The sequence below is a fragment of the Vombatus ursinus genome, unplaced genomic scaffold (assembly GCF_900497805.2).
Source record: "Vombatus ursinus unplaced genomic scaffold, bare-nosed wombat genome assembly UNPS02014779.1, whole genome shotgun sequence".
NCBI lineage: Eukaryota > Metazoa > Chordata > Mammalia > Diprotodontia > Vombatidae > Vombatus > Vombatus ursinus.
The window spans coordinates 31,389,251-31,415,788 of NW_020954557.1; the positions used below are offsets into that span (position 1 = coordinate 31,389,251).

General features: G+C 38.3%; 1 protein-coding gene across 1 annotated transcript in view; it reads right to left on the reverse strand.

Annotated features, from left to right (window-relative positions):
• The window catches only part of NUP35 (nucleoporin 35), a 44,502-nt gene extending 26,464 nt beyond the window's left edge, over positions 1 to 18,038 (reverse strand). Inside the window, exons 1-3 of the mRNA XM_027865655.1 lie at positions 17,924 to 18,038; positions 7,017 to 7,187; positions 5,430 to 5,557 (exon numbers count right to left, since the gene is read on the reverse strand). Of these exons, the coding sequence (XP_027721456.1) occupies positions 5,430 to 5,557; positions 7,017 to 7,187; positions 17,924 to 17,963 (339 nt within the window). The 5' untranslated portion in view covers positions 17,964 to 18,038. The remainder of the gene's footprint in view (positions 1 to 5,429; positions 5,558 to 7,016; positions 7,188 to 17,923) is intronic.
• Positions 18,039 to 26,538: the final 8,500 nt, after the last annotated feature.

Here is a 26,538-nt window from a genome sequence, read left to right on the forward strand (position 1 = left end):
GCACAGTAAATGGCAAGCACTGAACATCACAAACATTAAATTGACTAGACTAAAAGGAAAAGCCTGGTTACCAATGTGAGAGTCCTTTCAGTCATTGGTCTATCTGCAGTCTAACCATCAGCTAATTAGAGCAAACATAAAAAATTAGCATCAAATTAAGTAAGACAACATTGTAAACAACTACAGTAGTTTCAACCTACCTGACCTTTTCAAGTAAGAAGTAGATAATGGAAAATATCAACCTTAATTATCACTATGTCCTATAAAGGTTTAACTAATGTCAAAGTGACCACGGTAATGAAGCCAGAAGAACCAAGAAATTGCCTTGGCCAGCAAACCCTTTGTTTTGATAAGCAAAAGGATAGTAGAAAAATCAGGTAACATGGACTTGGATGACAAATTCATTTATAAAAACATGCCAGAAGAAGATGGCAGAAGGCCACAAGCATTACAACCTCTTAAGATAATTAAAAATAAGCATTGCCCCAGAAAGCTTGGCTCATCTGGGCCACATCATCCCAAGGGTATTCATATATCAAACTGGCAGGAGGACAACAAATAAAAGAGAAATACAATAAATTTGTCAGCATTTCTATAACTACTCTCATCAATGACATGATAGTGGATAACCGGCACATTCAATTCTCAGCACTTAAGTCCTTGAAATCTGAAGAAGTCAAACTGGCACAAGGACTGTCGAGTATACACCAAGGAAATATATGCTGAAGATTATACAAATTTGAAAATACTTGAGTTCTCTCAAAGGGTGAAAAGAATGAAAAAAATTGAAGACACATTGCCAAAAATGGCAATTAAGATATCAATAACTACTAGGCCATATGCCTATTTTTTATCTTTATAAAATCTTTATGAAAATGATTTTCTCTTAGTAGACTTATTACTGAAGTGCTCACAAAATAACAAATTCATTAAAATGGCTCTGTGGCCCAACTAAATAATGAATCGGTCCCAGAGAGATATATTCTGGAAGAATAGTAATGATTCATTCATTCATTCATTCATTCATTCATTCATCCATTCAACAAGCAAAAAATAAAAGTCCCTACTCTCAGAACACTACCACTGTACTGGAGGGAGATGAATACAAAACAATTTTGCAAGTATCCTGAATTCAAATATCAGCACTCCATCTACTACTCAATAGAAGACTCAAAGATTCATAGAAATAAACACAACAAGTTATTAGTAAAACTTTTCTTAGTTTCTTTCCTTCCCTTGAAAGAGCCAGTTTCCATCTGATTGACTATATTCCATCCGATTGACTATATTCCATCTGATTGACTTGGTACTATACTATAACCTTTAGTTAGTTAATACAAAGATACGATGAACTATTAATACTGAAACTAAATTTTATCTAGCAAAGAAACTAGGCCCAGAAAAATTCTGCAAAGTCAATCTGTAATTCACAGACCAAAATTTGGCAGAACACAATCCCCACAAATGCAGCTCAACTCAGTAAATTAGGCTACTAGTCCTGGAAGAAGACACCCAAGTACTTTCTGCTCTCTATATTCTCCCTTGTATAGCTATCTAACTTGTCTAGAAATGAACAAATGTTTGTGAGGTCAAAATGAAGAGATGAGCTGAAATAAAGAACAATTAGAGAGACAGATAGATAGACAGATAGGTAGATAGACAGATAGATACATAAATAAAGATACACACAATGGGACAGTAAGAATAATGAGATGTGTGTTCTACACATAAATGTTTTTAAAATAAATATTAACGAACTGTGTAACACATCATCCATAACAACTGAAAAGTATATTGTTTCTAAATTTTTCATAGATTTTTACACGATAGTTTGGTGCCCTCATACATTTTTTACTTATCATTTGATTTTTTTGTGTCCATACATAAATAATAGAAGATTTGTGCTCTAACAGATCAAACATCTTGAATCACAGGTATCCCTAAATCCTAAACTGTTACCATCATGATCAGAATGATTTATGAGGTCTCCTACTGTCGAAGACTTGGGCAAAGGAATAAGCCTTAACTCCAGGTCCACAGCTTCAAATGTCCTTTAATAGCAAAAAATACTAAGAATTTGATATACAATAGCCTCTCCTTGGCTCCTTTGAATTTCCCTATGAAAAGATAACCAAAGTGGTTTCTCCTTACTTCAACTGGTTGAGGTTTCATCCATTAAAGTTGCTAGAAGGTCTTTATTTGGGAACAGAAGGAAATTGTTTCTTGATCAAAAAGATCCCAGCGGAATTCTTTACAGAATGCTCCCATGAAACTGTACTGTCCATTTCTGTATCTGAATAATCTCTTTGGGTTTCCCTTTAGGCATTAAAGGCATATGGAGCATAACTGAAGTAGGCTCAGTGAAAGAAGCACAGAATTTAAAAACTGGAAGGGATTTCAGAGACCACCTAGTCTTATGAGAGCCATTCCCCAATACATAATTGGCCAAAGGATACGAATAGGTAATAATCAGAGGAAGAAATATGAGTTATCAACAACCAAATGACAACATGCTCAATATCACTACTAATTAGAGAAATGCAATTAAATTAATTCCAAGGTCCCCTCTCACACTCAGCAGAATGGTAATGATGACAAAAAAAGAAAAATGACAATTGTTGGAAAGAATGTAGAAGGATACACACACTAATTTGCTATTAATGGAACAATGAATTGGTCCAGCCATTCTAGAAACCAATTTGGAAGAAACTCAATAAACTAAACTAAATTTTCATTAAGCTATGCAAAATCTTATTGCCTAACAATACTACTAGACCTATATCCCAAAGAGATCACAGAAAGGGAAAAAGGGCTCATATATACAAAATTATTCATAGTAGCTCTTTTTGTAGTCACAAAGAACTGGAAATTAATAAGGTATCCAGAAATTGGAGAATGGCTGAACAACTATGGTATATGAATGTAATGGGATGCTACTATTACATGAGAAATTATGGAAGGAATTATTTCATAGAAACCTAGGAAGACTTCTATGAACTGATGCAGTGTGAAAAAAGCACAAGAAAGAGAACAATTTATATAACAGCACTCGAAAGATAAACAACTGTAAAAGACTCAATCAATCAGTAACATTTATTAAGCACCTACTATACGCCAGGCATTCTGCCAAGCATAAGAATTCTGATCAATGCAAATATCAACCACGATTCCAAGGGACTGATAACGATCCTTACACCCACTTCCTGACAGAGAGGTGACAGACCAAAGATTCAGAATAAGAGATGTTTTTGTACAAGGAAAACATGGGAATTTGTTTTGCTTAACTATGTATATTTGTTATAAGGGTTTTGTTTTTTCTTCCCCCACCTCCTCCCTTAAGGGGACAAGAGAAGAAGGGAGAGAAAATGAATATTTATTAACTGAAAAACAAATTAACATCACCCAAAAAGCATTTAAGATTTACAAAGTGTTGCCAAAATAACCCTATATATTGGCTACCGTATTATTTTTCCACTTTAAAGAAGAAGAAACTGAGGCTGATAGAGGTTAAATGACCAGCATCACACAAAGGAAATCTCTCCTGAGTCAAAGTTCAGCATTCTTTACACTATACCATGGAGGAAGTCTCCAAGTACTTTATATTTCTTTTAATCACAAAATATTCTGTGTTGTAGAGGTTTTTTTTGTTGTTGTTTTTTTGTTTTTAGGCAATTGAGGTTAAGTGATTTGCCCAGGGTCACACAGCTAGTAAGCGTCAAGTGTTTGATCTGAGGTTGGATTTGAACTCAGGTCGTCCTGACTTCAGGGCCGGTGCTCTGTCCATTGCACCATAATACAAGGTAGCACATGAGCACTGACTCTGGACTCAAAGGATCCAGGTTCAAATCCTACCTTTGATGTTTTCTGTTGTGTAACTTTGGGCAAATCATGACTTACCTTCCCTGGGCCTCAGTATTCTCATCTTTAAAATGAAGGTGTTTGACTTGATGGCCTCAGTGCTCCCTTCCAATTTTAGATCTATGATCCAATGATGTATATAGCTATCACCTCCAGCTGGATAGTTGTAAAGTTACTATGTATATGTTAGGCACTACGCTAATCACTGGGAATGCAAAGACAAGCAAAAATAGTCCCTGCCCTGAAGAAGCTTACAATCTAGTAGGGAGCGACAACATACAAGTTATGGACAAACAAAATTAATACAGGAAAAACTGGAGATAATTTCAGAGAAAAGGCACTAGTATTAAGGAGGACCAGGAAAGGCTTTTTGCAGGAAGTGGAACTTCAGGGAAGCTAGGAAGGAGAGATAAGGAAAACAAAACAACCATGGGAGTCAGTGAAAATACTCAGTTAGGAGGTTAGAATGTCCTGTCTTGTTTGAGGAATAAGACAGTCACTACAGCAGAAGTCACTACAGTAGAAGAGAGTGAGCAGAGGGAAGTAAAGTATAGAAAGACAAGAAAGACAGGAAGGGGTCAGATTATGAAGGACTTTAAAAGTCAAAGAGAGAATCATGTATTTAACAGTATAAAGGAGCCACTGGAACTGAATAGGGCAGTAACAAGGTCAGATTTATGCTTTAGGAAGATCACTTTGCTATCTGAGTAGAGGATGGACTGGAGTGGGGAAAGACTTGAGACAAGGAGACCAACCAGCAGACTATTATAATAATCCAAATGTGGAGTGATGAGGGTTGACATCAGGGTGGTAGCAAGTGTGAGAAAAGAAAAGGGGATAAATATGAAATGTTGTGAAAACACAATCAACCAGACTTGACAACTGACTGGATACGGGGAGTGGAAAGTTAAGAGGAAATGAGGTTATTAGCCTGGGTGACTTGGCCCACAACAGTAACAGGGAAGTTAGGAAGAAGGAAGGTTTTGCAGAGGAAAGACAATGAATTCAGTTTTGGACATCTTGAGTTACAATGTCTATAGGGACATCCCATTCTAGATAATCCAAGAGGCAGCAGGAGATGCAAGACTGGAGGTCAGGTGAAAGCTTAGAGCTAGACAAGTAGATCTGACAATCTTTTTTATAGAAATGATAATTAAATCCATGGGAGTAGATGTAAACACCTTGAGAGAAGGGACCATTTGTATTCTTCTTTGTATTTTCTCCAGGACCTGAACACAATGTTTCCCATACAGTAGGCAAGTAATTGTGATTGTTAAATTAGTAACAGTTTAAGTGGTATAGCATACAACAGTACCCTATTTCTATACTGGGTAGATTATCACTAGAAAAAAAACTTCATTTGTATTTGAGTGCCTAAAGGTCTAGCACTGCTCCATTTAAGCAAAATAAAAAAAGAAAAGTTATTTTAAAAGCTTTCCAATATTCATAGACAAATATATATGCCTTTCAAATAACTCGATTTTATTAAGAATTTTTTAGCTACATATTCATGTTTCAGAACCACTACAATCAATCCTTAACAGGATTAACCCAATGTTAATACTACCCACCTGCCTTCTTGAAGATAAAGGTGTTGATCCAAGTCCTGGGCTGGAAATTTCATCATAGATACTTCTAACTGGTGGAGCACCACTTTTATCTTTATGAGATGGTACAACTGGTTGAGGTGGAGATCCACCTACAATAAATTTAAGAAAGGGAAGATATGATAGGAGTTGTCAAGTACACATATCCCTTCCACACCATAACTTTCCCCATTGCAGTTTCAATATATCATGGGTTATCATAAAAAATTACAGTAAATGGGAATTTTGGGGGACGTCTGAGCAGTATTTTTACTTAATATTGACCCACATATAGCCTATGAACAAATATGTAACCCAAATTCTACAATAAGGTACTGCAAACACCTCATAAAAGAAAAAGAAAAAATTCAGACTTCATCTCTCATACAAAGGGAGGGTCAAAAAGTTTTATGCAGATTTTCCAGAAGGCGGGGAGTGCCGCATCCCTAACCCATAGAATGTGAAAGGGATAACTATATACTCACTATCATCAATCACTTAAAAAAAATAAAAACTTAAGATTTTTTTTTATGCCCACTAGTACAAAGTACAAATGTATATCTCCACAAATTAAAACTGCACCAGGACTATAAAAGAAATTTATCGGCTCACAAATATAAGACGATTCTTTTGTAAATATCAAATTTCACTACCCCATAGAAAACAAAGAAGTTATTTTCTTTAAAGGATTTGCTTATGTCATGCTACATTTCAATGTAAAGTGCTATACCTAAAACCATGAACTCTCCATAAATGTCTTGCCCATAAGTCTGCAGAATAGCTCATTTCACCAACACCCTACATGTGAGAAGATTAACTCACTGGTTAGAAATAAAATACACATCAGCAGATGTTTAAATAATACTTATTTTGGCTTGATATTTCCATTCTCAGATATTAAACCAAGACATTTAAACTGACATTCAATTGATGTTAAATACATGCACAATTTTAATGAGTAGTTTGTTCAATTACAATAGTTTGCATTTGCCATAATTCAGCATTCAATTTTATCTGCACAACTAGTAAATCTCAGAATTTACAAGTAAAACTACACTTTTTTTAAAAAAAGTAATAAATGTTTAGAATGGGGAAAGGAGAAACCCAACCATAATATATTTGTAAAGAAGCAGTGTAGCACAATGCAGCATGGCATAATGCCTCAAAGTCAGGCAGGGTTCAAGTCCCATCTCTGATACATTCATACCAGCTTTGTGACCCTGGGAAAGCCACTCTAACCTGTCAACAAGGACTGAGCTGCACCTGTTAAGGGAAGATTCACTTAATTCCCTATCCACAGTTCCAGTACCTTCCAAACAAGAGATGGTGGAGAAAACACTGGTTTAGATGCCAGATTCCCCCAAAACTGGAATCAGCTTTGCTCTGCACTAGCTGTGCAAATTTAAGCAAACCACTACACCTCTATGAGTCTTTGTCAACTTTATCAGCTGAACTGGGGGTTAGACAAGACAATGTCTTTAACATTATTAAAATGTTCTTATTAATATAATTTTTTAAACTGTGACAAGCACATCATATTTATTCTTTAAATTCTCTTAAATAATTACCAACCTGCAAGTAAAGGTGATCTCATTTCCATAACCCCTACAGAAGGGCCACTGAAAGATCGAGGTTGTGGAGTCACTGGAGCTGGCAAATCTCCCATTAAAAAGCCAGGTAAGAACTGTGCATTCGCTCCTGGCTTTGGAGAAGTAGGTGAACCCAGCATCATTGGTTCAGCTCCTAAATTGTAACATAAAAACAAAATTAACAAAATATATCTAAACATCCCCACAAATAATCTAATGAATTTTTTGAGATTTTAACCAAAGTTCAGAATAAATGTTTATTTTTAAAATTATATGAAACATTATCTTAGTAAGCTCTGTTCATAAAACATGTACAACTGAACTACAGATAACTTTAAAGTCTGTGAAGTACCCTGAATCTAAGGAAAGAGGGTTCCCTTACTAAATAAAAACAGTATTTAAATATCTAATAGAACTAGGATGTAAAACTTACTTTGTTTCTGCTGCAAGGGCCAGCATTCCACATATTACAACAATCCTAATAGTAATGATGTAATAACTGACATTGATGTACAAACTTCTAGCAAATCCAACAATTCTTCTAAATAGTTAGGTCCTACCATTTCCCCCACATACATAAAATACCAGCTTACATGTGCGTAGTGATTATATGTTTTCATCAATATTATGTCATGACAAGATAAACACAAAACATAATAAAAACAATTGTCAATTCTTTGCCAATATTCTAATAGTGCACATGTTCAACTGCAACTACATTCTTCCTTAAAAGAGTATAAAATAGTATAATTCTGATAAAACTATAGAAAAGGTCAAAAAGTTTTAAAACAATGAAATCGATTTTTGCAACATTCTAGACTAATAAAAGGCAACCTCTCCTTCTTTTTCCCCTTCTCATTCACTACTGGTACTTAAATGTTTGTTGAATGAATAATATTAAGTAAAAAGAGTTAAGTGGCCAAAACATTGTACTTTAGATAGGAGATTTTTCTAATTAAAGAATCACATCAAGGGCAGCTAGGTGGTGCAGTGGATAGAGCACCAGCCCTGAAGTCAGGAGGACCCGAGTTCAAATCCGGCCTCAGACCAGACACTAGCTGTGTGACGCTGGGCAAGTCCCTTAACCCAGATTGCCTCACCAAAAAAAAAAAAAAAAAAGAATCACATCTGTAATATACACTAAGAAGAGTAGTGGTAGGTATCTGAAGAGAGAACTAAGTTTTGTACCAATGAAAATAAGGTTTTGGATTTTCAGTCCCAAAAATGTTAAGAACAATGTATATATGTATGAATTATTATTTAAAAGGTACTATCTACACATAAGACATTTCCATCTAAACACTAAACATATATATGCATATATGTACATTCATACACACACATAGATATTTGGCATGACTTTCAAGAATTACAGAGACAAGTTCACATTAAAACTATTCCTGCTGTCCTAGATTCCTACTCCAATTCTTCATCGTAGCATGGAGATAATACTAATACATATACACACGCATACGCACATGTGCATCTATATAGCTAACAAGTTTTCAAAAGCAATTATATAGATAGATGGATAGAAAAAGCATATATTAAGCACCTAAATGTGCCAGGTACTGTGCTAAGCTCTGGGGACACAAATACAAGCAACCAAGACAGTTCCTACCTTCAAGGAGTTTACATTTTAATTGAGAAACAACATATCATATTACTTGCCTTCTCAATAAGTGAGGGAGGGGCCAGAGGGAGAGAATTTGGAACTTAAATTTTTTTTTTAATGAATGTTAAAAATAAATATAGGATTAGAAAAAACAAATTCATGATATTTGATGAACTGGGGGAAATAAAGGAAGACCACATATAACGGGGAACTGGTAGTGTTGAGGGAAGAACAGGCAAGCGAAGGGGTTATTCTTTAACCAACATGGAGGGAGGGGTAGCTAGGTGGCGCAGTGGATAGAGCACCAGCCCTGGCTTCAGGAGAACCTGAGTTCAAATCCAGCCTCAGACACATAATACTTACTAGCTGTGTGACTATGGGCAAGTCACTTAACCTCCATTGCCCAACCAAAAAAAAAAAAAAAAACAACATGGAGGGAGCTGGTGACCAGAAAGTGAGATAGAGGCCTGATTGCTGGGAAGATGAGGCTAAAGTTCACCTACAGCAGCTTCTACCATGTTGAAAAGACATCATGTGTGCGCCAAAAATACATAGTGTCTGCTTTCCAAGGACTAGCCTAGTTAAGGACAGAGAGGCTCACCACTAGAAAGCTAGCCAACTTGGTGATGAATTCTTTGCCAAGTACACATTCACTCAGGGAATGAAAAAGAAAAAATGGCCCTCGGTTCTATGTGGCACCCTTTTGCTTCTATAATCATAGTGGCAGTTGTAGAAAAGGGGAGCAAAGGATACTAAGAATCACAGTTTTTAGACAATCTATAAACTCTAACAGTACATTCAACTGACTCACTATCTTCCTTTCCACCTCAACTACTCCATTTATGCTAGATTTCAAGAGGAATGCTGACATTCCCACAAACACCCTAAACTAGTTCCTTAAATACCTTAACCTCCCAGTTCCTCAATCCCCTCAAAACCCAACTACTCCTCCACCAGACCTCGGCCACGCACAAGGATGGTCACACCCTGGATCTTTATCACCACCATGTTTAACCTCTTGATCAAAAACTCATGTCTCTTCCTGTTTCACTTCCCCTTCCCCCCCCCCACCTTCAACCCCAACCTATTCTTCACTCTTATCACTTCAATCCCTCCAAGTCTCAGGCTCTTATCTATGCTTGAATTTCACTTTCCTCCCTGACATCTATAGCCAATAAGTTCAATATCACACTCATGTCAAACCCCTTTTCCCCTTGTTCTATCTCCAGTCCTCAAGCCCCTATCCTCAATTACTCCCCATCATCCTCACATTCATAAAACAACAAGAAGCAATGAAAGGAAAACACAATTTAAAGAAAATTTCACTAACAGACACAACTAAGCGAAGTCATTCCACGAGTGTTTAAAGACTAAGCTAAAAAGACAAGAGACAAAATGGTGAAAAAAGTGTAAAAAAAAAAATTGTAATTCTTTCCACCATCTCCGATTAAGACACTCCGTGTCTCAACTCGGAACTTTTTTTTTTGGCTTTCCCCCATACCTAGAATGGTTCATTTCTACCTCCCAACTTCCCTGGCTTCCTCCAAGTCCCAGCTAAAATCCCACAGGAAGCCTTTTCCAATCCATCTTAATTCTAATGCCTTCTCTCTGTTGATTACACTTCCCATTTATCCTGTACTGGCTTGGTTGTGCATATTTTTTACATGGCATCTCCCCCATTAGATTGAGAGCTCCTTGATGAGAGAGAAACTGTCTTTTGCCTTTCTTTGTAGCCCAACACTTAGCCCAGTGATTGATTGCCCATCAAGTACAGTCAAGCAACTTCTCAGTCCAAGAAGTGCTTATTACATAAATAGAAATGGCATAAAAGAAAATAAAGACAGGGTCAGCTAGGTGGCACAGTGGATAGAGCTCCAGCCTTGGAGTCAGGAGGACCTGAGTTCAAATCCAGTCTCAAATACTTGACACTTACTAGCTGTGTGACCCTGGACTAGTCACTTAACCCCAAATGACTCACCAAAAAGCCAAAAAAAAAAATCATCAAAAAAAAAAGAAAAGAAAGACAGAAAAAGCAGCTGGACTGTTACAAAGTGTATACAAGGAGGTCTGTGGTGACAATTTTGAGTATGCTGAGGATGAGATTTTCAAGGAATCTGAAGGAGGACAAAAAAACGAAATGTATAGGTTAAAAAATAAAAATGAAAACTCAGACATTATTATTACCAAAAAGGAAAAGTTACTGAGAGATTAGGAATTACTGAGCCACGTGCCTATTTTCTCCATCTCTATAAAATTTTAATAAGCCTAATCTATACTCTATAAAGATCTCCTCCATGACATCCTTGATAACGTTATTAGGAGGGATCAGACAAGCTTTTAAAAATAATATTCCACAGCAGACAACATCTTCAACCTCACCCACTTGACCAAAAGAGTCAAAGAAACCAAGACTCAAAGAATACAAGATCCCAACTGTGCGGTTCGTTGACTATAAAAATAAATTTGATTTGGTAGTACAAAATGCCACATTAGCAGTTCTCCAACAGACAAGATTCTTCTGAGATAATTTTGCTCAGTGACCTAATTACTAATAAACAGAATACGTATGTTTAAAAAAGATATTCACCAGTCACACAAGAGTGCCACATCGCAGCAGCTGTGAAATGCTTGTTAAATTGAATTGGAAGGCAGCATGATGTAGTAAAAGTGCACTGGCTTAGTAGTCAAAAGGAACATGCTCCACTAGCATCTTTGTGATGTCAAGAGAACTAAAGGAAGGTGCTCAGCTCATTGGGTGGACTCTCTGTGGAGAACTTAGGGGCGGACATCAACAAGAGTAACATTGGAAAAAAATTTTTTTTTCATTTAAAAAAAAAAAGAGTAATGTGGGGCAGGCAAGTACATATGGACTATGTGCACCATTGGAGAGAAAACCCAAACTGATGAAATCAAGGATGCATTTGAGTATTACTGCTAACCCAAATACTGGAGTTTTATTTTCTCTTCCATTTCTTTCATAATAACTGAGATATGTAGTACATTTTAAATTTTATACAGCTCTTAACATACTTATCTCATTAGAGTCTGACAACCCTAAAGCAGGCACTTTATTACATTTCACTTCCCATTAGATATTACCCAAACACTTACAATAGAAATATATATCTGCCAAAGAGCAAACCAGCGAAAGAAGATAATGATCTATTAGTAATATTAAGGTTTTTTAAGTCTTAGTTACTCTCTCCATATCGTCAAATGACTTCCACTCCAACCTTGCCAAAACTGAGGAAGCAACATTGAATACAAAATTAAAAAAAAAAAAAGGCAGAAGGTTCTTTCATTTGTTCAAGGAAATTAAAAAACTCTCCCTTCAGTGTTCTTTAAGATATGATGTTTTAATTTTAGCAAAGTTGCAGGATAATAAAATAAACCCACATAAATCATTGGTATTTCTATATATTACTAACAAAGCCAAACAGCAAGACATAGAAATGGAAATTTTATTTAAAGTTACTGTAGACATTATAAAACATTAGAAGTCTACCTAACAAAACAAACCCAGGAACTATATGAACACAATTACAAAACACTTTTCACACAAATAAAGTCAGATCTAAATAACTGGAAGAACATCAGATGCTCATGGGTAGGATGGGCTAATATAATAAAAATGACAATTCTACCTAAATTAATTTACTTATTCAGAGCCATACCAATCAAACTACTAAAAAAAAATTTTTTATAGACCTAGAAAAAATAATAACAAAATTCATCTGAAAGAACAAAAGGTCTGGAATATCAAGGAATTAATGAAAAGAAATGCAGGGGAAGGTGGCCTAGCCATACCAAATCTTAAATTGTATTATAAAGCAGAAATCATCAAAACTACTTGGTACTGGCTAAGAAACAGAGTGGTGGATCAGTGGAATAGGTTAGGTACACAAAACACAGTAGTAGTCAAAGACTATAGTAATCTACTGCTTGATAAACCCAAAGACTCCAGCTTCTGGTTTAAGAACTCACCATTTGACAAAAACCGCTGGGAAAACTGGAAAAGAGTATGGTAGAAACTAAGCACAGACCAACATTTTATACCATATACCAAAATAAAATCAAAATGGGTATACGATTTAGATATAAAGGCTGATACTAAAAGCAAACTGGGGGAGCAAGGAATAGTTTACCTGTCAGATTTATGGAGAATGGAAGAATTTATGACCAAACAAGAGATAGAGAACATTATGAAATGCAAAATGGATAATTTTGATTACATTAAATTGAAAAGTTTCTGCACAAACTAAGCCAATGCACCCAAGATTAAGAGGGAAGCAGAAAACTGGGGAAAAAATTTTTACAATCAATGTCTCTGATAAAGGCTTCAAATATATAGAGAACTATGTCAAATTTATAACACTACAACTCATGCCCCAATTGATAAATAAATGATCAAAGGATACGAACAGGCAGTTTTCAGATGATGAAATTAAAACTACCTATAGTCATATGAAAAATGCTCTAAATCACTATTAATTAGAAAAATGCAAATCAAAACCTGAGGTACCACATCACACCTATCAGATAGGCTAACATGATGAAACAGGAAAATGATAAATGCTGGAGATGTGGGAAAATTGGAACACAAATGCATTGTTGGTGGAGTTGTAAACTGATCCAACCATCCTGGAGAGCAATTTAAAACTATGCTCAAATAGCTATAAAAATGTGCATAACCTTTGACCCAGCAATACCACTTCTAGGTCTGTATTCCAAAGAGATTATACAAATGAGAAAAAGACCCACATGTACAAGAATATTTATAGCAGCTCTTTTTGTGGTGGCAAAGAATTGGAAATTGAGAGGATGACCACCAGTTGGGGAATGGCTGAATAAATTATGATATATGAATGTAATGGAATACTATTGTGCTATAAGAAATGATGAGCACGCAGACTTCAGAAAAACCTAGAAAGTCTTGTATCAACTGATGCTGAGAGAAGTGAGCAGAGCCACACTGTATGATGACTGACTTTGATAGACTCATTTCTTCTTAGCAATGTAAGGATCCAAGACAACTCTAAAGGACTCATGATAGAAAATGCTGTCCACATTCCAAAAAAGAACTATGGAGTCTGAATGCAGACCAAAGCATTTTATTTGCTCTCTCTCTTTTTTCTTTTTTTTGTTTGTTTCTTTTTTCTTGTGGTTTCTCCATTGGTTCTAATTCTTCTTTACAATATGACTGCGAAAACAGGTTCAATATGAATGCATATGTGGAGTCTATTATCAGATTGCATGCCATCTTGGGGTGGGGGGAGGGGAGAAATAGGGAGAAAATTTGGAACTCAAAATCTTATGGAAGTGAATGTTGAAAACTAAAAATAAATAATTTTTAAAAAAGATATGATATTTTAATTTCCCCCAAAGAAATAAAACTATTAGAAAAAGTGTCAGACTATCAAATAACTGCATTTAGTATAAACTCGAGTAAATTTCTGCGATCAGTGAATGATCATTTTAGCAGTAGAGTGGAACGAAGGCAGGATTGGAAGTTACAGTTATTTTTCTAATAAAGGTTCTGGCACTAACTAGTTGACCTTGCCATCAGTCACAAATGCATCACTTCCATGTTCATAAACTCTGAAATTCCCTTATCTATCACAATCTGTTATCATTCCACCTCTCCCTCTGCAACCCCAAAACATGCTTACTGAATAAAGCTCTTAAAAAAAAAAGAAAAACAAGCTGACTTAATCCACTACAAAACTATTTTACATAATCTCAACTAGGCCTTCCCTGTGGCAAGGCAATTATGTTTATACCTCTTTAATTGACTTTGAGCAGCTAGGTGGTACAGTAAATACCGTGCAGGGCCTCGAATCAAGAACTCTCATTTTTCTGAGTTCAAATCTGGCCTGAGACATGTACTAGCTATGTGACCCTAGACAAGTCACTTAACCATGTTGCTTTAGTTTCCTCATCTGTAAAATGAGCTGGGAGAAAGATAGCAAACCACTCCATTATCTTTGCCAAGAAACCCCATACGAGGTCATAAAGAGTCAGACGTGACTGAAACAAATGAACAACAACTGACTCACTACCCCATTCAAGCAGGGGCTCCTTCAAACCTTCCATGGCTCCTTCTCTTCTACCCTCTGAGCAAAGGACATGGCTTCATATTTCAATGAAAAAAAAACTGAGGCCATTCATCAAGAGATCCAAGAGTCTCTTTTTTCCTACGTTCCTCTTCAACTCACTTCACTCAGATGCCTTCCTTCTACTAATATCTCTTTCAGCTATCTCATAGGATGAAGTGGCCCTTCTTGCCGATGCAAATTCTTCCACATGTACAAGTGATCACATTTGATCCCATCTTCTTCATAGATCACTCTCCCTTTTATGGCCATTCTCTCACTTCTCTTCAAACACTCCTTGCGTGCTGACTTCACTACAGGCCTACAAACATATTCATGTTTCATCCACCTTCTAAAAAATTCTCACTTGATCCATCCAGCAGTGTAGCTACCATCCCATATCTGTCTTCCCTTTTGTAGCTAAACTCCTTGAAAAGATCATACATCTACAACTGATACCTACACTTTCATTCCTCTCTCTCTTCTCAATTCTCTAGTCTGGCTTCCAACTTCATCATTCAACTGAAACTGTTCTCTCTAAAATTACCGATGATTTGTTAATTGCCAAATTTAATGGCCTTCTTTCATTCTTCATCCTTCTTGACCTATCTATAGACTCTGACACTATAGATCAACTTCTCAGGGTAGCTAGGTGGCGCAGCGGATAGAGCACCAGCCCTGAAGTCAGGAGGACCTGAGTTCAAATTCGACCTCAGTCAAACACTTGACATTCACTAGCTGTGTGACCCTGGGCAAGTCACTTAATCCCAATTTCCTAAGGGGGGGGGAATCAGGTTGTAGATCAACTTCTTAATACCTTCTTCTCTCTAGGTCTTTGTTAACACTACTGCATTCTGCTTCTCCTCCTACCTGTGTAAATGCTTTCCAGTCTCCTTTGCTGGCTCTTCATCCAGATCACATTTGCTAACTCTGGGTGTTCCTGCTTGGGTGTTCTCCTTGGCCTTCTTCTCCTCTCCTTTTTACTATTTCATTTGGTGATCAGCTCCATGTACTCAAATAACATCTCTATGCAGATGATACTGATTTATTTATGTAGCCCTATCCCTCTCTCTGGCATCTCCAACTGTATTGTGGATATCTTGAACTCAACACGTCTAAAAGTGAAACTTTTCCCACCAACCTTTCCCTCTTCCAAACTTGCTACATCCACCCAATCCCTCAGGGTAACAATCAAGGTTTCCTCTTTGAATCTACTCCCTCTTTCTGACACTGCCACTGTTTCCGTCTGAGAGATTTTGATCCCTCAAGGACTGGAGTACAAGAAGGGTCATCTGGAATGAATTCACAGACTTCTGAATTCTTTAAGTAAAAGTGGCAAAGATTTATTGTTATGCTATACAGCAGGCAGAGGGCCTTAAGAATTCTGCCTTGGTGGGCCGAGTTCCTTAGGGAACTCACAACCTAACAAGAATGATGCTAAAGTTTATATAGGAAAGGTAGTGAATTTATGTGCCAAGTATGCTAGTTAGGTGATAACATACAACTACATCATTCACTACTGGCAAGGGGCGGGGAAGAGGGAGAGAGGGTTCCTAAAGGTTATGTTTTTGGTCTGTTATGTCTGATATAAGATAGCTTCAGGAGTTGACGTCTATAGCTTGACTTCTGGATTGTATATGGTAACTGTGGGCATCAGTACTTGATAATTCTGCTGGTACAAGATAGTTCTATTCATACAAGGTAAATTTTACAGAGATCAGTTTGTTCTTGTAACAGGGAGAGAGAGTTTGCCTCACTGGGCCCACTCATGAGTTACTGCCAGAGATAGGGTCCTTGGGCTGGAGGGAAACTGTCAGGGATAGTGTTTCTGAGGCCAGAGAGAAATTGAGGTCCAAGCACAGGCATCCAAGCACTTCATCACCACCACCCTGGTACATCCCTTTATCACCTCATTTGAGAGCATGCTAGTCTGTTGTTCTGCCACATGTGTCTCCCCACTCCAAGCCGTCCTCCATTCAGCTGCCAAAGTGATCTTCCTAAAGCACAGACCTGACTACATTACCTCTTTACTGTATAAACTCCAGTGACTCCCTATCACCTCCAAGATTAAACATAAAATCTTCTGTTTGGTGTTAACTGCAATTCATAACCGGCCTCCCAATCTTTCCAGTCTTCTTGCATTTTACTCCCCCCCTCTACACATAGTCTAAGGTCCACATGTCTAAGACATCAGCCTCCTTGCTGTCCTTTGCACAAGACATTCCATCTCTGACTCCAGGCACTTTCACTGGCTGTCCTCCATGCCTGGAATGCAGTCACTCCCTCCACATCTCTAACGCCTAGGCTTACCTGATTTCCTTCAAGTTCCAGTTAAAATCCCATCTTCCATACAGGCAACGGTTCCTGATCTCCCTTAACTCTAGTGCCTCCCCTTGGTTGATTATTTCCAGTATAGCTTGTATATAGCACCACTGTACATAATTTGTTTTCGTGTTGTCTCTCTCATTAGACTGTGAGTTCCTTGAGAGCAGAAACAGTTTTGCCATTCTTGGTAAGACCCCACCTCAACCCCCAACGGTGCTTAGCTCTGTGCCTGGTATAGAGTAGGTGATTAATAAATGTTCGGGACACTATTTTGTGTGCACATAGCTAAGTAGCGTCTTTCTCATTAGAACGCGAGCTCCTAAAAACCACGTTTTTGTCTTCTTTTGTATTCCCGGCGCCGAGCACAAAGTCCGGCACAGAGTAAGCGTTTAATAAATGCTTGTTGACTGAATGACAGAACAAAGAGAGCTTATCTCCTGATTCCGGGAAGCTAAGACTCTTAAAAAAGGCAAAGTCCTCCTAACCTCGGCGGGACACACCCCCTCGACACCTGTGGGAGGATGACTTTAACCCAAACTCCAGGACTCCGCCCACGCTCGGCCTGAGCCAATCGCCTCCTCGCCCATGCTTCCAGGGCGCGGCTTGGACCCCGAGCCCCGCTCACACCTTCTCAGGGAGAATCGGGACCGCGCCGGGCTGCATGAGCGGCGGGGACGCGGCAGCGACCGGAGGGCACCCGCAACCACCCCCCTGGGGCCGCCGCGACTGGGGTCGGGGTCCACCCCGGAGAGGAGCGCGCGCTCAGCTCCAGCGACCGCGAGAATCCCAGAGCCACCCTCCTACCCCGCTCGCCGATGGGGTCGTCCGGCTGAAACGGACGCTTCATCTGCCACTCACCTGTCGGAGGCGGCTGCGGCTCCACGGCGAAGGCGGCCATGATGGCAGCAAGAGGTGCTCACACCGGCTTTTCCTGATTTTCAAAAATGGCGGAAACACTCCCCGCGGGAAGGGGCGCGTGGTCTGACGGGACTGCGTCACTTCCGTATCCGGGGGCGGGAGAGCGAACCGAGGCGGGGCCGAGGGTACCCCGCCCTGCGACCGGTGCGCTGGCTTATTGAATGGGCAGAACGTGGAGGGGCCTGAGCAGCTTCGTCTGAGACCCCTGATAAATGCCGCGCGGGATTCTCAGTCCTTTGTCTGCGGATGCCGTTACCCGGATGGACAAAGTCCGTTACCATCTTTTTGTTTGGTTTTTAAACTATTATTTTTAATTAAAAGCATTTCCCTTCCCTCCCACCTCCCCTCCTACTCCCTGTTCCCAATTGGTTATAATTTCAAACGAGGTCATTTTCTTTCTTTTCTGTCTTGTAATCAAAGCAAGTCCACTAGCATTTATTAAGGGCTTCCTATGGCCGCGCCTATTGCTGAGGACACAAAGAAAGGCAAAAGACGGCCACTGCCCTCTAGCAATTTGAAGCTAATGGAGGAGACCCTATGCAAGCAAATGTGTAGAGACAGGACACATAGAGTATAAATTTTGGGTCGGCTCAAAGGGAACGGACTAGGGAAGAAACAGGGAAGGCCCCCTGCAGACGGTGGGGTTTTGGCTGAGACGTGAAGGATGCCGGGAGACGGAGGCTGAGAGGCCGTGTATTGCAGGCATGGGAGGCTGAGGGAGCTGGGAGGTGGAGGTCTGCTGCAGGGAATACCACGGGCCGGTGGCCCTGGTCTAGTTTTTGCCCTTTGTAACCTTCACCTTCTAGATGTCAGTTTCGTCATAGATGAAATGAGGGGGTTGAACTAGATAACCTTGGATGTTGCTTCCAGCTGTGAGGGCTCATCCTTTACCATCCTCTAGTTTTCCTGGGAGCGTGGATTATTTTACCAATTAAGATACTGAAGCCTAGAAAGTTTAAGTGGCTTGTCCAAGGTCGCCAGTAGTAAGTGGCTGGGCTAGGGTTCAAATTCAGATTTTCTGACTACAAACCCGGGACTTTGTCTACCACCCTGATCACTTCAAGCCTGAACTACTCCTGCAGTGGTGTAACACCTCCTGGCTTCGGGTTTCCTAATCCTTCTCCCTACCTTCTAATTTATTCTACGTGCCATTTTCAGATTAATTTACCCAAAATGCCTCCTTATACATATTACCTGCCTGCGGAGAAACCTTCAATGACTTTCCATTGGCAATAAGATAAGGTCTAAAATTCTTGGCCTGGTTCTCAGAGCATTCTATATTCTGGCTCCTAACTTCACAATCCAAACCTGATGTGTTTCTCTGCCACACAAACTGTACACTCCCAACTAAATGGTCTACAATGCAGAACATATTTTTCCCAGAGTATACCATACACTTTTCATAACACACCATTCCTTCTACTCGAAATTTTCAAATATGCTTTCTTCCTCCCCAGTGCAACTATCAATAGGGGGGAAATTACTGGGATTTTCTACAGTTAGTGAACATTTCACTATACAGTAAAACTGTCTGCAGAAGGAGGGCAGCAGAACATCAAAGGAAAGAGTAGTTGATTCACCTTAGTTTATTTTTCTTTTATTCAAATGAATGTTTACATTTGCCTTTTGGAAATAAAATGATGCCCTAATTCTCTTCCAATTTCTGAGGCATCATTTTGATATACAATTTCCTTTTCAAATTGCTAGAGAAATGCATAAGCAGGCAAATTTCACCCCCAAATAAATGTCAAGGTATTTAATCATTTTACTCATCTCATAACAAGAATAGCAGTGCAATTTATGAAGGACAGTACCTTCCCATTTGCTAATGTTTTGTCACTTTTTAAAATTTACAAATTTATGTTAACCACAATACTTTAAAAATCTATGATTTCATGAATGTGGGTACTCTGCACTGACAGATTACAATCTCTTCACTTCTTAGTAAATAATATTCATGGGTTACTTGGGTTGGAAAAATTCATCATTTGTTAGCCACTCTTCTAGGGAGGAACCTCTCTGAACATTAGTTAGTTAGACTGATCCTTACCAGACAGACACACCAAGCCTGTATTCAAATCCCCTCTGCCATGGTAATATCCAAGACAGTTTGTGATTCATCAATATAGCGTTCAAGAACCATACCACATCCCCATACCACAATGAGTCATCAGAATGATGAAGGACTTTATATTGTTACATGGCTAATAACTGCCTTGTTTTATTCCTTGAAACATAGCACTGTTCTAAGTCGAAGCTACATTATTTTTCCAAAACTTTGGCTTAGATAGAACCTTTCTGCGGCCTCTAAACACTTATTTTCTTTTTTTTGTATTCATATGTGTGTGTGTGTACATATATATTCTTTACAAAGAAATAATTTTAGGAGTGTGACTCATACTTAGGGGTGACTAACATTTGGACCAGCATTGGCAACTCTTGAATAGTTTATTTTCATCTAATCCTTCCCATTAACAAATGCATGACACTTCAAAAATTCAACTTGGATTTCAGCATTTGTCTTGCAAAGTGACTACCATCTGATCTTATATCTCTGGACTAAATTTAATGATACTTCCAACTTAAAATGAGCTCAGTTAAATTTTCCTTAATGTGACCAGGCTAACTTCTATTATATAATAAACTGAATATAAGTAACAAAAAAGAGTCTGGATGACTACTTGTTTATCTTTTAGATCAGATTCTTTTCAGACATGTATTAGACAAGATGGTTACTAGGTTCCCTTTCAATTCTGAAATTCCATGATTCCATCAGAATCAACAAGCATTTATTAAGTGACAGGCATTGTGCTAAGCACTAAGAATACAAAGAAAAAGCAAAGATTGTTCCTATCCTCAAGGACCTTCTATCCAAGAGTTAAGGGTGATAGCAAGGTTTTGAATCTCTGTGAGAAGGATAGTGGTAACTTCCACAGTAATAGGAAAGTTCTATAGAGAGAATGAGGATGGAGGGGATAGGGGGAATGATGAGTGCTATTTTTGACATGTTGAATTTGACATTCCTACAAAATATCCAGTTCAAATCACCCCATAGACAGCGATATAAGACTGGAGCTCAAGAGAGAGACTAAAGCTACGTATGTAGACCTAGAAATCGTCTATATTAAGATAATAAACCCAATGAAACTGATACACTGAGTCTAGATAGAAATGAAAAGAGGGCACAGGACCGACTTTTGGAGGGTGTCCTGCATTAGTGGGCATGACATAGATGAAGATACAATTAAAAAAAAATTGAGAAGGAGCAGTTAGACTGATAGGAGAACCAAGACATGCTGTCACAGAAGATAGATTATCAAGAATGAAGTGATCAACATTGTCAAATAGTGCAGAGAGGTTAAAAGGATAAGAATTGAGAAAAGATCATTAGAACTGGCTATTAAAAGATCATTAGTAACTTTGGAGGATGCAGTTTCAGTTTAATGGTAGGGGTGGAAACCAGACTGCAGAGTTTAAGAAGAGATTGAGAGAAGAAGAGAAGGAATCACGTGTGGATGGCTTTTTGAAGTTTAGCTGAGGAGTCATTATAGGATGACAGCTAGGAAGCATGATAGAATCTAGTGAGAATTTTTTAAGGAAAGGGGAGACGTGGTAGGGAAGGATCTAGTAGATAAAGAATATGAAAGAGAGAGAGAGGATGATAGTGGGGGCAATCTTCTAGTGAAGACCCATGCAAGGACCCACCGAAAGATGATAAACACAATGTCAGACAGTAAAGATTAAGTTCCTACTATGTGCCAGGCACTATGTTAAGTGGAGAGACATGAAGAAAGTCCAGAGAAGTATAGAGTAGGGTGGAGAACTGAGACAGCTGCCTTGGGCACCTCGTTTTAAATGGAGTATCTGGGAGGACCTCTCCAATGTGTCATAGTTGTAGATGTTTCAGGTATAGCAGCAAACAAGCCCCACAACTGGCCATTTTTTTTAAAATGGTGTGCTTTTTGTGTGGTCAATATCTTAAAGACAGAGAATCAAAAATGACAACAAAGTTCTCCTAAAAATAAGCATAGCTAGTAGTGAAAGAATTATCTTCACATGTGCACAATTCACTTCAAATCAGTCATTTATTGAGCAACTACTGTGTACCTAGCACAGAGTAAGAACCTCATAAATGCTTGTTACCTTCCCAGGGAGCTATCCACTACCCTGTCATATCCCTCATATGTTCTGGCTAACACATGTTGGTTATTAGGATGGCCAAAGGGCCTCAGGGGAAACAAAAACAACTCTTCCTTGAGAAGGAGAGACAGAGTCCAAATCAAGATCCAAGGAAGAGCATAAATGACAAGTTTGGCCATGTCAGAACTATAGTTTCTCAGGAACATGGCAGTCCAAGAGGTAAAGCAGAAGTAAGAATATGGGGGTTAGACCAAAGCTAGGAAGATCTACAACAGCCTATACTAAGCATTTCCTATATGCCAACCACAGTGCTAGGCACTGGGGAATATAAAGACAAACAAAACAATCCCTGCCCTCAAGTACCTTATATTATTATATAGCTTGTATTGATAATCAAGTACCTTGTATTCTTACATTCTACTACATAGAAATCAAGAACTATGTTATCAGAAGTGGTAGTGAAATTACTAAATGCCTGACAGTCTTCTTCCCCTAAGTACTAGCCCTTTATAAAGGTGATGGGCATCTCCAGTATTCATCCTGTTTTGACATTATCAGCATAGACTCCAGCCAGTAGAAGCTCTGTACTCTTGACTCAGCAGCACTCTGGGCTCAGAGTCATGCCAATAGTTTCTTGAAAGTAATTTTGAGCAAAATATATTCAAGCACAATTCTTAGGGTATAGTTCTTATTATCCAACCAAGACAAGCTTTTTAAGAGTCTATTTTGGCACCAGTCACTTCAAAATTTGGAGAAAATGTTATTTTAAATTTAAGCTACCACTAATCTTTACCCCTGCAGCAGAGTTCCTACTTTCCTAGAATAAGCACTGGGAGCACTTGCTGGCTCTGTCCCTTCCTTTTTGCTTTTGAAAACTCACTAAGAAACAGCCCAAGATAATTTGCATAACTGAACTTAGCTGCCTTGGTAGAAGACAGAAGCTAGAAAGATGGAAATAAAGGAGAAATTCTATTCCAAAGCCCAAAAGGGGAAGTTACGCCATCCAGGTGTTGGGGGAGTAAACAGCTATGGATCATGAACTGACTAAAATTGGAAAAACGGAGGTCCATTTGAGAAGAATAAGGAAGAGGTGTATCCACAGCCACTTCAGGTCTAAAGAGAGTAAGGCTGAAGGACCAAGACATAAGATAGCAGAAGGTTTAAATAGGCCAGTCACTCAGTGCCCTAAAAACAGGAATGACCCTATAACATTGTCACTTGTGGCTCCAATATAATTGTTCTGCTGACTAAATGCTGACTCCTGTGTTATTATCTGTGAAATAACTTTGACAATAATCTTTGGTCAAAGGCATTAAAGTTCTGATCCATTTCTGTTATAAATAAAAATAATAATAGACATTATCATCATTGGTTCTTTGTCAAAAAATGCTCTAGAACAGAATTTCAAAATTTTCCCCACCATATAACTTTTCCTGGTTGGAGCAATGCATTTGACTTCTCCCTTAAGGTTGGCTTAATCCTATCATCATTTGGTAGTATTAATGGGTTTCACTCATGTAATCCATTCCTATTTGGCTGGATGTTATTATAACTTGTCATCCTTCTCAACTCCTTCAAATGCTAGTTTGTGTTCCAGCTACTTCCCACCAGCTTCTGTGCATCTAAAGGTTTTTGATTATCATCTGCAATTATATTAACCATTTCAGTTATCTAAAAACTTTTTATAAATGATTTTACTAAAGCCACTTAGCCCCAAGTTTTAATTATTATTCTTTGAAACTCCTAAATCTATATGTGGATTACTTTACTACAATCAACTTAATGACTCTCAAGAATCTTTTATTAATAAATAATTGTATAATGGTCTATCGTTGTCTCCCTGCTATGTGCATTGCATTATGATAGGAATTATGGATTTCAAAAGTATAAAACACTGTTACTTTGTTAAAACAAAAGAAAACAAAACCAACCCTTTTAATTCAGTTGAGAAAACAGGATATAAACATATAAAATAATTTGTAGATAAGAGAGCTACAAATCTGATTTACAAAACAATATAGGAAAGATCAGTGATTATGTATGTGTGGAGAACTTTCTACCAACAAAGATGCAATCTGTCAATGACTTAAATAAATTCTTGGGAGTTGTCAGATACACATAGAGATTAAACAATTTGCTGAGGGTCATATAGCTTAGAAGTCCCAGAGGCAGGTTTTTAACCTAGGTCTTTATGACTCCAAGATTAGTACTATATCAACTACACTATACTCTCTCTGTATGATCTATGTTTTTTTTTAAGTGTTAAATTGAAATGTATAAATAGAGAATAAAGAATAGAGGAGATCTATGAACCATAAATTCTGAACATTCAAATTACAAAACTTCCCTATATAAATATGACTATTTATGAACCACTCCCTCCTCTTGCCACTCATCCCTGCTAAAATGACATTAAGAAGGAACATGAATAAAAATAAGCAAACAACACTATTTTGCTCTTTTTATTCCCTAAGAATTATTCACATTATCAATAAAACTTAATTCTTCAGGGATCTGTAATTTTGTCAGTGTAGGTCAATGCAATTGTAACCTTTCTAAGACCTATTGGATGGTGTGTCAGAGTGGCAATTCATAACATACATAATTTCTGTTATGTATGTATACACACACATATATACATATACTAAGATGCTGCTGTTGTAGAATATAATTATATTACCATATTTAGGCTGTACTTTTTATCTAAATCTGACTTTTGTTTTTTTCACAATATAATTCTATGGTCCACAAAAGGCCTACTCTAATGTCTCACTGAAGCACAGAGGCCATTATGAGTTTTTGAAGACTACGACCATTTTAGTGCCAACTCTGGTAGGTTCTACCAACTGAAAAGGCATGAAATACAACCTTGGCAACAGACCATGTCTTTCACTTGTGGCCAGGCCTACCTAAATTCAGAGAGCTTGAGCCAGAAGATTAACCTCAAGGTTAACAACTACAGTTATACATGAAATAGATAAAAATAAACATTTCTGGGGCAGAGCCAAGATGGTGGAGGGAAAGCAGTGACTTGTTTGAGCTCTCCCCCCAAACCCCTCCAAATACCTATAAAAAATGGCTCTAAACAAATTCTAAAGCAGCAGAACTCACAAAAAGACAGAGTGAAACACATTTCCAGCCCAAGACAACCTGGATGGTTGATCGGAAAGGTGTATCGCACTGGGCTGGGAGAGGAGTGAAGTTTGGCTTGGGCGCACAGGCTGCAGTGAACCTGGAGCAGGCCTCAGAGGACTGAATTGCAGGCAGCTGTGGCAGTTTACAGACTTCTCAACCCACAAATGCCAAAGATAACTTAGAAGGTCAGTGGGAAAAGTCTGTGACAGCGGTGAGAGAGGAGCTAGGTCTCAGCCACAAGTCTCCAGCACGGCCCGGGGTCACGGCTGTTTCCTGAGCTTCTGGCCCACAAACTGAGGGGGAATCAAGTAAATGATCAGAGGGGATTGCAAAGATCTCTTTGCCAGGGCTGAGGCAGGAATCTCTTGCTTTACCTGTGCTTGGATCTGGGTCACAGTTCTGAGAGGTGGTCCTGGGGCAAGGAGGAATGCTGGTGTGGTAAAGCTTCTTGTGGTGGTGGAGAGGAAACACCTCGCCCCTTATCATAACACCTTGGAAGAACTGACACTTTTCAGGTCCCTAGAAGTATCTCTGAAAACAGCTGTACAAACCCCCGAAGCTTGGGACAGTACATTCTCCACATTGGAAACAGACTCTTACCTTAACAAAGAGTTTAAAACTCAAGTAATTGGTTGGGATCATGAGTAAGCAGCGCAAAAGAGTCAGACTATATTATCTTACTTTGGTGACAAAGAAGATCAAAACACACAACCAGAAGAAGAAAACAAAGTCAAAGCTCCTACATCCAAAACCTCCAAGAAAAAAATGAATCAGTCCCAGGCCTTGGAAGAGCTCAAAAGGGATTTTGAGAAGCAAGTAAGTGAAGTAGAGGAAAAACTGGGAAGAAAAATGAGAGTGATGCAAGAAAATCATGAAAAGCAAGTTAACAGCTTGCTAAAGGAGATCCAAAAAAATACTGAAGAAAATAACACCTTAAAAAATAGCCTAACCCAAATGGCAAAAGAGGTCCAAAAAGCCAATGAGGAGAAGAATGCCCTAAAATGCAAAATTGGACAAATGGAAAAGGAAGTCCAAAAGCTTACTGAAGAAAATACGTCCTTAAAAATTAGAATAGAGCAATTGAAAGCTAGTGACTTTATGAGAAATCAAGACACTGTAAAACAAATCCAAAAGAATGAAAAATTAGAAAACAATGTGAAATATCTCATTGGAAAAACAACTGACCTGGAAAATAGATCCAGGAGAGAGAATTTAAAAATTATTGGACTATCTGAAAGCCATGATCAAAAAAAGAGCCTAGACATCATCTTTCAAGAAAT